Source organism: Scyliorhinus canicula, chromosome 15, assembly GCF_902713615.1.
Source record: "Scyliorhinus canicula chromosome 15, sScyCan1.1, whole genome shotgun sequence".
Taxonomy (NCBI): Eukaryota; Metazoa; Chordata; class Chondrichthyes; order Carcharhiniformes; family Scyliorhinidae; genus Scyliorhinus; species Scyliorhinus canicula.
In genome coordinates, this window is record NC_052160.1 from 32,705,384 (window position 1) to 32,722,783 (window position 17,400).

At 44.8% G+C, this 17,400-nt stretch overlaps 1 protein-coding gene across 3 annotated transcripts in view; it reads right to left on the reverse strand.

The window, feature by feature from the left end:
- Positions 1 to 242: 242 nt before the first annotated feature.
- Positions 243 to 17,400, reverse strand: part of dnase1 (deoxyribonuclease I) — a 40,302-nt gene continuing 23,144 nt past the window's right edge. For all 3 annotated transcript variants that reach the window (XM_038819244.1, XM_038819245.1, XM_038819243.1), the window contains exons 3-9: positions 15,101 to 15,189; positions 11,712 to 11,795; positions 11,499 to 11,614; positions 10,870 to 10,982; positions 10,617 to 10,774; positions 2,186 to 2,282; positions 243 to 403 (exon numbers count right to left, since the gene is read on the reverse strand). In XM_038819244.1, coding sequence (XP_038675172.1) covers positions 350 to 403; positions 2,186 to 2,282; positions 10,617 to 10,774; positions 10,870 to 10,982; positions 11,499 to 11,614; positions 11,712 to 11,795; positions 15,101 to 15,189 — 711 coding nt within the window. In that variant the 3' untranslated portion in view covers positions 243 to 349. The remainder of the gene's footprint in view (positions 404 to 2,185; positions 2,283 to 10,616; positions 10,775 to 10,869; positions 10,983 to 11,498; positions 11,615 to 11,711; positions 11,796 to 15,100; positions 15,190 to 17,400) is intronic.

Genomic DNA, 17,400 nt, shown 5'->3' on the forward strand with positions numbered 1-17,400 from the left:
TTACACCACCTACCCCATTCTCTTAACAGAATTCAGAAAGAACATCGCCCCCAAAACAATAAACATGTTCCACAAGAATGCTGCCATGGGAGAAATAAGAAAAGGAAGAGGGGAGAGATGGACAGAAAAGGAAGACTTTACCTAATTAAAATTGAATCGATAACAGAAATGATAAAAATAGTAACATATTTGGAAATGATCACATGGGATTTGTTGTGAAGTAGACAGAAAACACTCTTTAGTTTGCATTGAGATATATCTTTTGACTTTATTTGTTATAAAGTGTCATGCCAACTTAAGTGGGTTTCATGGAATGCTGAGATCAGATATTTGCATTGTCAGGACTTCTTTATGCAGCACGAAGACGTACTTCTACTGGGTAATGGTCACTAACTGCAAGGGTCTGTAACAAAAGAACAAATTGTTGTTTCAGTCTCTGCTCTCTATCACCTGGTTGTGTCCATGTTGGCTCCCGTCACGTGGGAGACTGAGTGGACAGAACTGTACATTTCTGTGGTCACTTACTATCACACAAAAATACAAAAATACAGTACAGATGTTCTCTCACCCTCACAACCCAAAAGATGTGCAGGGTGGTGGATTGGGCATGCCAAATTGCCCCTTAATTGGAATTTCTTTTTTAAGTTGCAAGTTAACATTGTACCTGATGTTTGGGATATGGGCATCACTGGTTAGGTCAGCATTTATTGCCCACTCCAATTGTGAGCCACAATCTTGAAACCAACTGCTGCAGTCCATGTGATGTAGATACACCCACAATCTGTTAGGCAGGGAGTTTCAGGATTGTGACCCCAGCGACAGTGAAGGAACAGCAATATAGTTCCAAGTTAGGACAGTGTGTGGTTTGGAGGAGGACCTGCAGGTGATGATGCCCCCACGTATATGCTGCCCTTTTCCTTCTTGGTGGTAGAGGTTGCAGATTTGGAAGATGCTTTCTAAAGAGCCTTGCTAAGTTGCTGCAGTGCATCATTTTGATGGTACAAACTGCTGCCACTGTTTGCTGGTGGTGAGGAGAGTGGATGTTAAAGATGGTGGCTGGGGTGCCAATCAAGTGGGCTGCTTTGGCCTGGATGGCGTTAAGCTTCTTGAGTGTTGTTGGAGCTCCACTCATCCAGGCAAGTGGAGAGTGTTCCAATATACTCCTGACTTGTGCCCCGAAAATGGTGGACAGGTTTTGGGGAGTCAGGAGCTCAGTTACTTACCGCAGAATTTCAAGATAATTGGTCGGGTTGGATATGTCGGGCTTTTGGTTCACAGGACATAGCTGGGCAATTTTCTACATTGCCTGATAGATTACAGTATTGTAGCTGCACTGGAACAGCTTGGCTGGGGCGAGTTCAGGAGAAGCGGTCTTCGGTGAAATTGTGCGAGTATTATCAGGACCCAGAGCCTTTGTAGTATCTCGTGCTTTCAGCTGTTTCCTGAAATCACGTGGACTGGATTGGCTGAGGACTGCCATTTGTGATGCTGGAGACCTCACGAGGAGGCAGAGATGGATCATCCACCTGGCGCTTCTGGCTGATGATGGTTGAAAATGCTTCAACTCTGTCTTTTGCACAGATGTGCAGATTTCCCTTTCATTGCGGATGGGGTGAGGGAGGGGGGGATGCGGTGGTGAGCGGTAGGTGGTAATCAGTAGGATGTTCCCTTGTTCGTGTGCCACCTGGTGCCATGAAACTTCATGGGGTCTGGAATCAATGTTGAGGATTCCCAAAACTAGTCCCTCCTAACTAGATACCACTTTGTCACCATCTCTAGCAGGTCTGTCCTGCCAGACATGCCCAACGATTGTGATGGTGGTGTCTGGGACATTGTCTGTCAGGTATGATTCCATGAGTGTAACTATGTCAGTCTGTTGCTTGACTAATCTCTGGGATAGCTCTTCTAATTGAGTAAATGGATGATTTTACATTCACAAATATCCCTGGAAGTAAGCTTCATCTGTGGAAACAATAGTTTAGAAACATTTCACTAAATGTTGCAAAATCACTTGAAAAATGTAACACATTTTCAGTGTTCAACACAGTCAAATCAGTTCCTAATCATAGCTGTGAGCAATGGCAAATACCCCAAAAGAACTGATTCTGTAAAGTTCTTCTTTAACCCAATTAAGTACACTGATTTTTGATATATTCAGAATTCAAGTTCTTAAATCGCAACTTACCATTTTATTACTGAGATTGAGAACTCTGGTGAAATTATAAATAGCAGCTGATCCATCAATTACAGCGTTTTTCAGTTGCGAACCAACAGCTATGATTCTGGAGAGGAGAAGAAACACATCCATTACATACAGAAGTGAATATTTGAACAAAATTTGCTCAATATACCTGAGTTTATTCTCCCGGAATTTTTTATATGTTTTTCTATATATTTTCATGGGAATCGTATTCCACAGAGAGTTAGTGATGTGGAACATTGAAAGAAATGATTTGATTTTTATGCAGCACCTTTCACACATTTGGGTCTTCCCAAAGATTTTTTTGCAGCCAATTAAGTACTTTTGAAGTGGAGTCACTATTCTAATGTCAGGAAACACCCTGGACAAATAGGTCCAAAAAAAACAATGACATAAATAAGACCTGAGGAAGGAGCTGCGCTCCGAAAGCTAGTGTTTGAAACAAACCTGTTGGACTTTAACCTGGTGTTGTAAGACTTCTTACTGTAAATAAGACCATAGGACATAGGAGCAGAATTAGGCCATTCAGCCTTCCAAGTCTGCTCTGCCATTCAATCATGGTTGATATGTTTCTCATCCCCATTCTCCTGCCTTCCCCCCATAACCCCAATCCCCTTATTAATCAAGAACCTATCTATCTCTGTCTTAAAGACACTCGGTGATTTGGCCTCCGCAGCAAAGAGTTACCTCAGATTAACCGCCCTCTGGCTGAAGAAATTCCTCCTCATCTCAGTTTTAAAGAATCATCCCTTTAATCTGAGGCTGTGGCCTTGGGTTCCAGTTTTTCCTACTAGTAGAAACATTCTCTCCACGTCCGCTCTATCCAGGCCTCTCAGTATCCTATAAGTTTGAATAAGATTTCCCCCCCTCATCCTTCTAAACTCCAACGGGTACAGATCCAGAGTCCTCAACTGTTCCTTATATGGCAAGTTCTTCATTCCAGGGATCATTCTTGTGAACCTCCTCTGGACCCTTTTCAAGGCCAGTACATCCTTCCTTAGATATAGGGTCCAAAACTGCTCACAATACTCCAAATGGGGTCTGACCAGAGCCTTATACAGTGTCAGAAGTACATCCCTGCTCTTGTATTCTAGCCCTCTCTGCATGAATACTAACATTACATTTGCCTTCCTAACTACCTGCACGTGAAACTTAAGAGACTCTTGAACTCGGACTCTAAGTCCCTTTGTGCTTCTGATTTCCTAAGCCTTTTCCCATTTGGAATGACCAGGTTATTAGCTGAACAATGAATATTGGCCAAGAAACTGGGAGAAATCCCCTGTTTTTCTTCAAGTCATTCTATGGGATTTTGTGTGTGTCGCTCTGTGAGGGCAGACAGGTACATAGGAACTTGGAGCAGGAGTAGGCCATTCAGCCCTCCCGAGCCCGATTCCATTAGGTCATGGCTGATCATCTATCTCAACACTATTTTCCCGACTTTCCCTTGATTTCATTAATATCTAGACATCTATCGGTCTCTCTTGAATATACTCAATGGCTGAGTTTCCAAAGGACTTCAGAATAGAGAATTCCAAAGATTCACTGCCCTCTAAATGAAGAAACTCCTCCTCATCTCAGTCCCAATGTTAATTTTGTGTCCCCTGGTTCTAGACTCCCTGGCTAAGGGAAATATCTATTTTGCATTTATCCTGTCTCATCCCTCAACAATTTTCCAGCTTTCACTGAGATCTCCCCTCATTCTTCGAAGCTCTAGAGAATACAGGCCCAGCCTCTTCAAATTCACTTCACACAAGTCCCTCAATGCCAGAAATTAGTCTGGTGGACATTCGCTGCACTGCCTCTATGGAAACTATATCCTTCCTTCGGTAAGGAGGCCAGAGCTGTACACAATGCTCCAGGTATGGCTTAACCAAGGTTCTATATAATTCAAGCAAGATGTCTTTATTCTGTACTCAAATCCTCTTGTGATAAAGGCCGACGTCCCATTTTCCTTCCTAGTGACTCATCCAAAAGAATGAACCTCAAAGTTTAGCACTCCCTCAGTACTACACTAATGTCGTATCCTGGACTATGTGCTCATGTTTCTAGAATCAGGCAAGAAACCAAAACGTTTTGACTTCAAATGAAATGCTACCACTGACAGAAGTCTCACATCTTACCTAAAGTCCTACATGATGGTTTGGTAGGCTGTGAAGTCATGCCTGTGATTCAAAAACAATGAACTCTCAGCTATTGCTATGGCTTCAAATCGAGGTTCAGAAAAGGGTGGCACACTGGTTAGCACTGCTACCTCACAGCTCTAGGGATGCAGGATCTGGCCTTGGGTGACTGTGTGGAGTTTGCACTTTCTACCCGTGTCTGTCTGAGTTTCCTCCAGGTGCTCCTGTTTCCTCCCTGAGATACCCTCAATCATGACACAGGAGAGAAGATAGATGATTCAAAGGCTTTAATCATCTGAGAACTGTACAGCAGCCGAGAAATGTGCTCATCACATGTTGCCTGAGTGAGCCTTATCTTATAGACCGTTTCCTGGGGGCGGAGCCAGAGGCGGAGTCCCCCAGGGTTCCAAGCCCGGTCTTAAAGGGCCAATGCATTAAAGGTAAGGTACCATTATATCAGCTACTGAAAACATTCATCACACTCCCACAGTCCAAATATTTGCAGGTTCAATGCATGATCAAAAGCCGAGTTGAATTATTTATTCATGCTTGAACATGTATGCTGTTTAAAGGGCTTCTCCACAAAACAAAATAGAAATTAATAAATGAAACAACAGCATGAACCTAACTGGCAGCTTTGATTAAGTAATGAAACAAATACTTCAATAACATGTTACTTTGATAGCAATAAGAAATTGCTGGATTTCTACCTGAGCAATGTAGTAATCTGTACAGGGATAAACAGATCAGGAGATTAATCTGCGGCTGGGGAATGGGTTCTATTTCATGGGACATTGGTGCCAGTGCTGGAAGAGGTAGGAATTGTACCAACTGGAGATATGGGTTCCACTGAAACTAGAATGGGATTCAGTGGAAAGGGTAGAGAGGGTTGTTTGTTTCCTTCAGAGAATAGGGCAGCATGATAGCACAGTGGTTAGCACTATTGCTTCAGAGTGCCAGGGTCCCAGGTTTGATTCCCAGCTTGGGTCACTGTCTGTGCGGAGTCTGCATGTTCTCCCCGTGTCTCCATGGGTTTCCTCCGGGTGCTCTGGTTTCCTCCCACAAGTCCCGAAAGACGTGCTGTTAGGTAATTTGGTCATTCTGAATTCTCTTTCTGTGTACCCAAACAGGTGCCGGAATGTGACGACTAGGGGCTTTTCACAGTAACTTCATTGCAGTGTTAATGTAAGCCTACTTGTGATAATAAAGGATTATTATTATTAATGCAGAGTGTTGGACAGATTTACAGGCTGATTAACAGCTTGACAAGCCACATCATGAATGATCTTTTCTTGTCCTTCAATTTTAGGAGTGCTGTGAAACCAGAGCCTTCTGGCTCAGAAGCAGGACTGCTATCAAAGGAACCACAAGATGACCCAATGGGGTTGTTGAAAGAACTTTAAAGCAATAGAGGATGGTGACAGTGTGTGTGTGTGAGGGTGGACGGGGAGAAAAGGGAACAGCCCAGGTGGAAATGAGATAGCACAGTGGTAAGCCCAGTTGTTTCACAGTGCCAGGGTCCCAGGTTCGATTCCCGGCTTGGGTCACTGTCTGTGTGGAGTCTGCACGTTCTCCCCGTGTCTGCGTGGGTTTCCTCCGGGTGCTCCAGTTTCCTGCCACAATTCAAAGAGGTGCAGGTTAGGTGGATTGGCCATGCTAAATTGCCCTTAGTGTCCAAAAAGGTTAGGAGGGGTTCTTGGGTTAAAGGGTACAGGATGGAAGTGAGGGCTTAAGTGTGTCGGTGCAGACTCGATGGGCCGAATGGCCTCCCTCTGCACTTTATGTTCTATGTTCTATGAAATGATAGGAAAAGAGGGAATCTGCAATGGTCAGAGTACTGAAAAGTGCTAACGATAATAAATACTACAGGAACAATTGTATAAAATAATAGTAAAACACCTGCTAAAATATTGAAGGAATGTTGAAAAATAAAACGATCAATTGCTTGTAGAGAAATGTAGAGAATCAGCAACTAAATGTAGAATAGGTCAAAATGTGTGACAAATACACCATCAGTAGCCAGGATGGAGACAGATCGTCAAATAAGATTTCTATACATAGAAGCATACGCTCTAAGGAATAAAATCAGTTAGAAACACAAATTCAGTCGCCGTTTTAATGACTATAAATTGTGTTCCATTACATGCTGGAATGCAAAGGGAAGGAAGAGATTTGCCAGGACCCTGATTAGTATATGCGTGAGGCTCCTGTCTGAGTCCACCCCAGTCGCTTCTGAAGTGTTGGGCACTGTGGACTTGTGAAGCAGACATATGCCACCAACACTGAAGAAGGTTCAACACTATTTTATTAACTACTTATAAAATAATAGACATACGATAACTGTGGGTTTACACGATGCTAGTTTAACTAGAGACCTGTGCCTGTCCGAACCAGTTGAATCTCTCAGCATGTGGTGAGAGTCTGTACTGTACTTGATGAGCTCTTGTGCTTCTGAGAGGCAGCATCCAGAATGAGCGGGAAAAGTGATGCCTTCTGCCTTTATAGTGCGTGTGTTCTAACTGGTGATTGACTGCGGTGTTTGTGCATGTTGATTGGTCCCAGTGTATGTCCATCAGTATGTGTCTGCACCATGATATACTGGTGTATATTATGACATTCCCCCCCCCCTTAAAAAATTTTGATGTGAATGTGTGACAATAAATAGTGTGGGTGCGTGAAGAATGTTCCTAACTACATGTGAGGTGCGAAGACATATGTACAAATCTATATACAGGAGAACAAAACTATATACAAGGGAAGGTGCCTTGTGCAGATAATTGGTATGCAACAAATTGAACGAGAACAGTGCTATATACAAACCAATAGAAAACAATTTAACAAGGAAGGAAACATCTCAGAGAGTCCATAAATTTGCAAAGTTCATAAATTCAGTCTCTGAGGTGGGCGACGAACGCTGATTGACCACCTCACGGGTGGGTCGATAGCCGCCAGGTCAGGAGCTGGGTGGGCTGCAACACAGTCAGGAGGAGGCAGAGTAACCGGAAGCTCTGCACAGTCCATAGCAGGGTCAGCAGAGGAGTTACCCAGAGGATCCCGTGACAATTGTGGAACAAGGTGAAAGGCACGTCGATTGCAGCGCCGAATGGATCCGTCTGGTAACCGAACCAGGAAGGAGCGGGGGGCCACCTGCCTGAGGACAACAGCAGGTGCAGACCAGCCACCATCCGGTAGACGAATGCGAACCTTGTCGTTTGGCTGGATAGCGGGGAGATCAGCAGCACGTGAGTCGTGTGTCGCTTTTTGATGGGCCTGAGACATCTGCATCCTGTGAAGCACGGGGACATGATCGAGATTCGGGGTGTGAGTCGACGGCACCGTCGCCCTGAGGGTGCGGTTCACCAGTAACTGAGCAGGCGACAGCCCAGTGGAGAGCGGGGTGGGGCGATAGGCCAACAAAGCAAGATGGAAGTCAGATCTGGCATCGGCAGCCTTGCAGAGTAGCCTCTTGACTATATGAACCCCCTTTTCCGCCTTGCCATTGGACTGAGGGTACAGGGGACTGCACGTGATGTGTGCGAAGTTCTACTGCCAGGCAAAGCTGGCCCATTCCTGGCTCGTGAAACAGGGGCCATTGTCCGACATCACTGTGAGTGGGATGCCATGCCGGGCAAACGTCTCTTTGCACTCCAGAATGACAGCAGAAGAAATGAGGTCGTGCAACCTGATGATCTCTGGGTAGTTAGAGAAGTAATCAATGATCAACACATAGTCCCTGCCCAATGCGTGGAACAGGTCAATACCCAACTTGGTCCAGGGGGATGTGACCAACTCATGGGGCATCAGGACTCTCGTGGTTGGGTGGGTTGAAAACGCTGGCAGGTGGGGCTGTTGAGTACCGCATTGGCAATGCCGTCGTTGATTCCCGGCCAATAGACAGCTTCCCTGGCCCTGCAGCGACATTTCTCAACACCTAGATGGCCTTTGTGCAGCTGAGTTAGGACCAGCTGGCACATGCTGTGCGGGATCACGATGCGGTCTAGCTTCAGGCGAACCCCGTCAACAACCGCCAAATCGTCACGAACATTGTAAAACTGTGGGTATTGGCCCTTGAGCCACCCGTCCATCATTAAGCGCATGCCACACTACAGAAGGGGTCAGCTGCTGTCTCGTGGCGAATTTGTACCGGGCGTGCATCCAATGCTGGCAAGTGGGAAGCTGCGAACTGAACTTGCGCGTCGACCTGGCAAACAAACTCTTTGTGATCGCATGGAGTGGTGACCGACCTGGAGTGGGCGTCGACAACGACAAGGTCTTGCCAGGGGTATTGCAACAATCTCAAAAGTTAGGACAGCTGCATGAGCACAGTGTGTCACCTCGAGTTGGCAGGATCCACTGGCAGCGATGGCATTCCTGTTATAGCCAAGCAGTTGGCATGCAGATGGCAGGATGGCAGGCTGGACATGGAGGCTGTGAAGTTCAGACAACGCAATGAGATTAGCTGAGGCGCCAGTGTCCAAGCGTAACCTCACTGGGGACCGGTTGACCGTAAGGGTGGCACACCACTCATCATCCAGATCAATGCTGTGTATCGGAATGGGTTTGGTGCTGCGCTTAGGAGACATCCTGTGCTTGGTTATAATGCCAACATGGAAAGGGGCTTGCAGGTCATCGCTGTCAAAGTTGGAGGACAGGTCTGGAACAGGCTCGTTGATTGTGGGCTGAATGGCCCGGACATCCCTGCGAGGCTGGCTGGATCTCCTGAAACTAGCAGCTGCGTCGACCTGCATAAAGCAGCATAGTGGCCAAGCTTGCCACACTGCAGGCAGCATCGGGTCTTCGCGGGACATTGCTGCTTTAAGTGGGCGGAGCCACAGTTGCCGCACGCCGTTGCGTCGGCACGTTCGTTGCGCCACCGCGCATGCGTGGTGTGATCCAGCGAGGTGCGCGCCTGCGCAATACGGTCCTCGACATCACCACGTTCGTTGCATCCCAGCGCTAGAGCCCGCGAAAAGCACGCGAAATTGCTGCCTTCGTCCAGACTTAGGCCCTGGAGAGACCTGATAACCCGGACCCGTTCTGCCTCGTGGGGAGCTTGCCGCGCCGTTTCAGCGGCCTGCATGTGAGAATATCACGTGGAGGCGTGCTCATGGAACACGCAGGTCTCTATGGCAGTGGACAGGGTGAACTGTTTTACTTTAAGCAGCTGCTGACGCAGGGGCTCCGACTGCACACCAAACACTATCTGGTCACGTATCATGGAGTCAGAGGGGGACCCGTAGTTGCAGGACTGAGCAAGGACACGGAGGTGGGTGATAAAGGACTGGAAAGGTTCGTCCTTACCCTGTAGGCGCTGCTGAAATACATATCGTTCGAAGCTCTTGTTTACCTCGAACTCGCAGTGGCTGTCGAACTTTAGGAGGACCGTCTTGAACTTTGATTTATCCTCCCCGTCAGCGAAGGTGAGCGAGTTAAAGATGTGGAGGGCATGGTCCCCGGCTGTGGAGAGGAAGAGAGCAATCTTCCATGCGTCCGAGGCAGCTTTCAGGTCCATGGCCTCGAGGTATAGCTGGAAGCGCTGTTTAAAAATCTTCCAATTGGATCCCAGGTTCCCGGTAATGCGGAGAGGCGGCGGCAGGCAAACGGAGTCCATTCTGCAGGATGGCGTGAGACTGGTGGAAGGCTGATCACTGGTAGGTAGGTCTCAGAAGTACTAACATCCCTCAACTACTGGTACCATGAAGTGTTGGGCACTGTGGACTTGTGAAGCAGACATATGCCACCAACACTGAAGAAGGTTCAACAGTATTTTATTAACTACTTACAAAATAATAGACATGCAATAACTGTGGGTTTACATGATGCTAGTTTAACTAGAGACCTGTGCCTGTCTGAACCAGTTGAATCTCTCAGCACGTGGTGGGAGTCTGTACTGTACTTGATGAGCTCTTGTGCTTCTGAGAGGCAGCATCCAGAATGAGCAGGAAAAGTGATGCCCTCTGCCTTTATAGTGCATGTGTTCTAACTGGTGATTGGCTGCGGTGTTTGTGCATGTTGATTGGTCCTGGTGTATGTCCATCGGTATGTGTCTGCACCATGATATACTGGTGTATATTATTACAGCTTCATCTGTTGTTAAAGGGAGATTGGTGGAACAGAGTGGGAAATGAAGCTGCTCCATTTTATCTGCTCGCCTGCTACTTTGCTGAACTGCGGATTGCTGAGTTATTGGTGAAGTCAAAGCTTTCAAAATGAAGGATGTGAAAATGAGGTGGTAGCTTGCTATATGATATATTTTAGTAGTGTAACAAACCATTACTGTCAGATTAATCTTTTACCTGTCATAAGCACATTTTGTACTGATGGTAGTAGTCGTATCTGCAGTATCCGGGATAAGCCATTGGAATTGTGTATCCTTGCGGATTCGAATGTGAGGCCAGTCAGTGGGTTTGACATAAGAACAATCTGCATTTAGATCACCCATGATCAGCATGTTCTGTGTGGGCCATAAATGAAGATACATTATTTTAACTCATAACCATTAAAGCAATAGGTTTCTGCTCATCAATATTTCTAGATTACATTGCTTACATCAGTCCCCAACTTCTTCTTAGCATCAAGAAAGACATCATACAGGGCATCAATTTCCTTGACTGCTGCTGAAGGTGATGTGTGCATCGGCATGATAACAAACTCATGAATGACTAAAGAAGGAAAAAGGACAAAGGGGAAATACGTAAATCAAGCACTCGTAAGAATGGACATTTGCTCTGATTCTCTTTCCTAAGTGAAATAAAACACATCACAATTTTCTTCAGAAATAATGATAGGAGCAAAAGTGAAGAAATCGATCCATTGGGTTTCCTACTCCTGTGTTTGAAACGAGCTTATGAAAAATAATATTTACCCCACCGCACTTACTGGAAGGCCTTTCCTGGTGTTCCCCAAGCACCATGGCTGGGTGTTCCTGCTAGGTTGCGTTTTTCTCGGTGCAATGTTCCTGAAATCGACCAAACCATCTCAAGAGATCGATACATTTCAGGCACGAAATATGTCCAGCACAAAGCAAGCTTACACAAGGCGACGCCTCGAAACATGTCTCTTCCCCCCATCTCAGATAAACATCTCGATTTTTATTGGTGAAAATAAAGCTACCATGGAACTCCACAGTGGAGCATTTAGTTTCCTATTTTGGTCATGTAAATACAGAAATACTTCACCTGAATAGCGCGAATAAAATTTCACAAGAAATGGTTCACGGTTGAAACTGTCTTGGCCAGTGTTTTTGGAAGCATCATTGTAGAGATAACTGTTGACCACAGACACCGCTGAGTTTCTGTTCAGAGGAGAATGGTTGTCATTATAACAGCACGGGAAGAAGCTTCTACATTTCAATGGGAAGTGTTTCAAAATATGCATAGAGATGAGTGTACCTGTAAATAAAGAGGTATCTCTCTTTATAGGAGCTGTGTCCCAGTGGGTCACTGACAATGTACGAGTAGGTCTGGGCAGAAGAACTGGGAAATAGCAAAATATTAATCATTTCAGTTGAAAGCTCAAAGTAAGCAGCCACTTCTACAAGTGTAGATTGATTCAGTTACATCTCCTGGGTCCTTTGTGATGGATTCATTAGGTACTAAACAAAAATCGAATTTCGAAAAAACGACGATGGCTGGCTCCTACAAATTTGATCAGTAAATGTCTTCAATAGCTGTAGAAATGATTAGATCAAATAATAAAGATTTTGAAAAAAGTGTCAAAGTGGATGAACTTCCCAGATTTAAAAACAAATCTAACACTTGAATTTGCTGATTAGAATAAACGTGGAGTCACCATCACTTATGGGGTTTAGCAGGCGAGTCAGCCACTTTCTCTTCAAAAATAAAAGCTGCCACAATCCACAACAGAATTGGCTCGGATGGCCGCCACAGGGGAGAGTGGAGTAATTGGCGGGAGAACTGAGCTTGGAGCAGGGACTGAGGGCCATGGCTTCAGTCCTCCCACTAGTTGGAGGAAATGTCTGCTGATCTACTCCTGGGTGCTGGACAGTCTGACAATGTCCAAGCGATGAAGGGGTTGGTAAAGGTGGCAGTGAGGTCAAGGTAGAAGCCAACAGTATGCATGTTCAAACTGACACTTTGTCCGGGAGTCGGGTGCGCAGTCTGGTGACCCTGACGTTCAAAAAAATAGCTGCCCTGGTGTAGAGATTCTCAGTCCGGGAAGGGGGGGGGGGCGCTAGATTTAACATCAGGCCAGGAAACGAATGCCCCTGTATCAACCTATGCCCCTGTACCCATCCCATGGCTCTATACAGCCCCTGTACCAACCTCTGTCCGGGTACCCATCCCTATAATCCTTTATAATGGCGTCAACCTTGTGCGCACACAGGCCAACCCATGCTCCCGACCTGCCTTGCTTTAGTCTTACACCTACAATGCCAACTCAGCCAGTATTCACCAAGGGCAGACCTCAGGACTCATGCAGAGATTAAATAAATTAAGGCCTGTAAAATAGTTCTAAGTGTCTATTGCAGACCTCACTACATCCTCCGAAGAGAAGTTGTGTTTATTTTTTTCCATTAGCACTCACTCCATCCCTATCTCTGGTAACTATATGAGGCTGAACCTGATTGCTAGTAACCTTGGTCTCATAATTGATCATGCGAAGAGCTTCCAATCATATATTCACACCACTGCTCAGTTCACCATTTTCAACCTACGTTTCAATTGTTTAGCTCCAATCCTGTCCCTGCTGAGATACTGCTGAAAGCCTCACCCATACTTTTATTGAGACGTGACTATTCAAAACACTACTAGTCGTTCTCCATAAACCTGAGGTAATTCAAAATATTACTGCCCATGTTCTAACATGCACAAAGTCCTGTTTACCCATCACAAATGTATTCGCTGAACCGCATTGGCTCGGTGTAAAGCAGCATCTCGATTTTAAGATTCACAACCTTGTTTTCAGCTCACTCCATGGCGTCACCAATCCCATTTCTATAGCTTCCTCCAGCCCCACAACCATTCGAGATATCTACATTTGTCTAATTCTGGCCTAAAGAACATCCTTATTTTTAATCACTTCCCCATTGGTGACCATTAGTTCTAAAGCCTAGGCCTTAATCTCTGGAATTTACTCTCTTAACCTAGCCACCTCTTTTCCTCCTATAAACTGCTCCTTAAAGGTTATCTCCTCATCCGCCCTAATGTCTCCTTACGTCGCTTCATGTCAAATTTTGTTTGATTGTGCTCTTGTGAAACATCTGGGGACATTTTATGAGGTTAATTATGCTATAAAAATATTTGTTGTTAAGATAGACAGTCAATTCTCCAGGACCAGGTGGATTCCGTGCCAGAGTGGTAGAACACGAGGGGGGATTCAGATTTCGTATGAATGATTTTCCAAAGCTCTCCAGATTAAAAAATGGTGTCTTTGAATTGCAAAATTACAAATATCACTCCACTGTTTCAGAACAGAGGGAGAAACCAGGTGAGTACACACCTGCCAGTGTAACATCATTTGTGGGGAATTTATTATTCATTATTTATTCATTATTAGATTCCATCACCAGTGATTAAACACTAGTTCAAGTATCACTTGATCAAAGAGAATCAGCATGCATTTGTGAAAGGTAGGTCATATCTACCTAATCTAGTTAGTACTTTTGCAGAAGACATTACCAACAAAAATGACAGTGCACTGTATTGGTGGTAATCCTGTAGATCAGGCTTGGAGGTAAGAGACAGAGACTAAGGATAAAATATTTGTCCCCTTATTTTTGGGATTCGACAAGTTACATTTCCCGAGAATTTGTACTGGAACCTCAGATTTTCATCATTTATATTAATAAATGAATGGACAGTTTCCAGATGACAGTGTTAGGAAGCAAATTTAAATTGAATAATTAGAACCATGCATGTTTTCAGCAGTGAAGGGAGCCATTTTCTCCACCTATTCAATGCTAGTTCTTGGCGAGTACAACTCTAATCAAATCCCACTGCCTAGTCCTCTTCTGACAATCCTGTATCAACTTCTTCTAATTGTTATCTGCCGTTCCTTTAAAAGATGCAATTGTCTCCGCCTCAGCTGTTCTGTGTGGTTGAAGTTCTGTGCACCAGCAACTCTCTGCAGAAAGAAGTTTCCTTAACCTCTCCTCATTCTGAGTGACAACTTCGAATTGATGAACTGACATCACTGACCCCCAACCAGATAAAATAGAATTGCGCTATTCAACCTATCAAAATCCTTGATCATTTTTAAAACCTCTATTGAATCCTTTTAACATCCTGATGAGTATAGGCCGTATTCTCATATCAGTATAGCCTTGTATCATTCAAGGCATGGGCGAATAGTGAGTATCAATCAGTTATAATCAAAATGCCCATCTGCCAACACCTGTGTCATTTCATCGTCAAACTTCACGGCAAATCTTATTAATTTCTCGGGAAATATTAGTTTGGTACTTCTTATGCAGCGTGTATTGATACTGCAGTATTACTAAGGTTTTAGAGGTAATCAAATGATTAAGAACTTGAGGCAACATAAGTTTCAGTTGAACCTTAAGCAGCCTTTCATTGGGTCTGGACTTGTCTAATATTTACGGGCAGTGTGTTGTGGATTGTGTTATAAGAATATTGCAACTGGTATTGACCATGCCATCGTTCCAGCTTGTTCCAACAACCAACAGGTCGTGCCTGACCTGTACTTCAACTCCAGGAAAATAAAATTCAAGATTTGTTTCTATCAGCTCTGTCCAGGATCGTTCGTACTATATAACTGAAAACATTCACAAATGTGGTTATGTACTAGATGATCGTACCTCTGCAGTTTATTCATTAGGATCTTTACAGCACTCAAGTCAGCATCACGGACTTCCTGTATCAGTATAATGTCATTCCTTTCAATAAGCTGCAAAGAAGTAAAACGTAAAAAATTTATTTATTGGAATGAAGCAAGAAGAGTTGTATGAATCATATATACACTTTAAAGTAGCAATAAACCTATTTTCCCTTTTCTTTTTACATAGAACAAAATGAACAATAATAACGGAATGAGAGACAATGGTTTGGATCTTCCTTTAAAGGATTCTACCCTTCTCTGGCTCCTCATTTTATCACTTGCTGGAAAGTCCTCCAAAATTCCCCAATCCCCCACCACAGAAACAAAATGTTCATTCTTGTTTTAGAATTGCAGAGATGAGATTAAAATGATGTACGACCTGAACACAAGCTGAATCCCCATTTTGTATTCCTTGCTCTTCCTGATCAGCAACAGGAAAGGATTTTTTTTTAAACCCCAACTGTTGTTTGTTAAGATCTTATTAATAAACTTACAGAGACAGGTGAGGCAGATTTCCATGGGGGGGGGGGGGGGGGGGGAGTTGAAATGACCGGGTAAGAGTTAACTCATCTGCTGAATGGCACTGCCTTAAAGGTGAAGCAGCCATCCTCTGGCAGACCATCTGTACAACATGGGGTTTGCTGCAATAGTCACATCAATTGGTTCAATATTGCAGTTGGCGGAAAGTAACTGCCGGGGAGCTCAATCTTCAGCCGAGAACGATGAACCGAAGTTTACTGTGCTACACTCAGGTTCTAAAACAGCTTAAAACTGGTTGGCCAAGGAACATTTTAAATAAAGCAATATTGGTGAAAAGTTCATTTTCATTTCAAGATCTGATGATGTAAAGATTGTTTGAAGGGGGTGGTTGGATCCAGGGTCAAACCAGGGTGGGGACTCGCGATTTTTGGGGTTGGGGTGGAGCCGGGAGTGCAGGAGGCGAAAGAGGCCGGTGTCCTGGCCTTTGCGTCCCTAGTAGCCCGTCGAAGGATTCTGTTACAATGGAAGGATGCAAGGCCCCCAAGCGTGGAGACCTGGATCAGTGACATGGCGGGATTTATAAAATTGGAAAAGGTCAAATTTGCCCTGAGAGGATCAATACAAGGGTTCTATAAACGATGGCAGCCTTTTTTGGACTTCCTGGCTCAGAGATAGGTAACTGGGTCAATAGCAGCAGCAACCCGGGGGGGGGGGGGGGGGGGGGGGGGGGGGGGGGGGTGCATTATTGTAGTGTTTATTCTGTAACTTTATAGTGTGTTAATATGCGTTGTTGTTAAAATGCTGGGTTGTTCATGGGGATGGGGCGAATGTATATGATTGTTAATATTATTGTTATTTTCGGTATTTTACTAAGGTGCGTCAATGTTGTATAAAATCAAAATTTCTCAATAAAAGTGATTTAAAAAAAAAAGATTGTTTGAAGGGTTGAATTGTAATTTACAGTTTATTGATAATTCAAAGTAATTTTTTTCATGAGGAAAGTTGAATTAACCAGTAATTTGACTGAAGTGACTTTGAATTAAGGGGTGTAGGTGCCCTCTTTGATCATGGTTTCACAATCCTGAGGTTGAGTTCCAGGGGTTCTTTGGGAGTGGGGTTGGAAGCTCTGCTGCTGGGACAATAGCGGGGGAACCATATCGAGATAAGTTCATAAATTCTGAAGATATAGGAGTAGAATTAGGCCAGTCGGCCCATTTAGTCTGCTCTGGCATTCTCTCATGGCTAATTTGTTCCTCATCTCCTAACTACAAGTTACAGGCTAAGAGCTGGATTGCGAAATCAGTCAGAGCATCTCCTCCTGAGAACTCATGACCTCGGAGCGGGCGTGGGCAATTTAGCCTCCCGAGCCTAACACCCCCAATGTAATCTTGGCTGATCCCATCCTGGCCTCAACTCCAAGTCGCAAGTCCCTCAGCAGCACCCATCTCTGTCGGTGAAACTTCCGAGAATCTGGAGCTGTGACCAGGTCAGCAGCATTGAGAGCCTCAATTACACAGAGACCATCAATCAGGAGGCCACCTCTGGGAAATAGTATCGTTCCTCTGGTCTGGTTTCCAGCCAGTGCCGGCTCGGAACCTCCCATATTTGCTCCCATCGGTGGGGACCCGATGCCCCAGATATCAAAAGGAAGATCAGTTCTTTATGCCACGATTTTGCAGTTCATCATTCGAACTCCGGATTGACTGTGCCAGTGAATTAGAATGCTCATATTTGGTTCCCTTTCACGGCGCCGAGTCCCAGGTTCGATCCCAGCTCTGGGTCACTGTCCGTGTGGAGTTT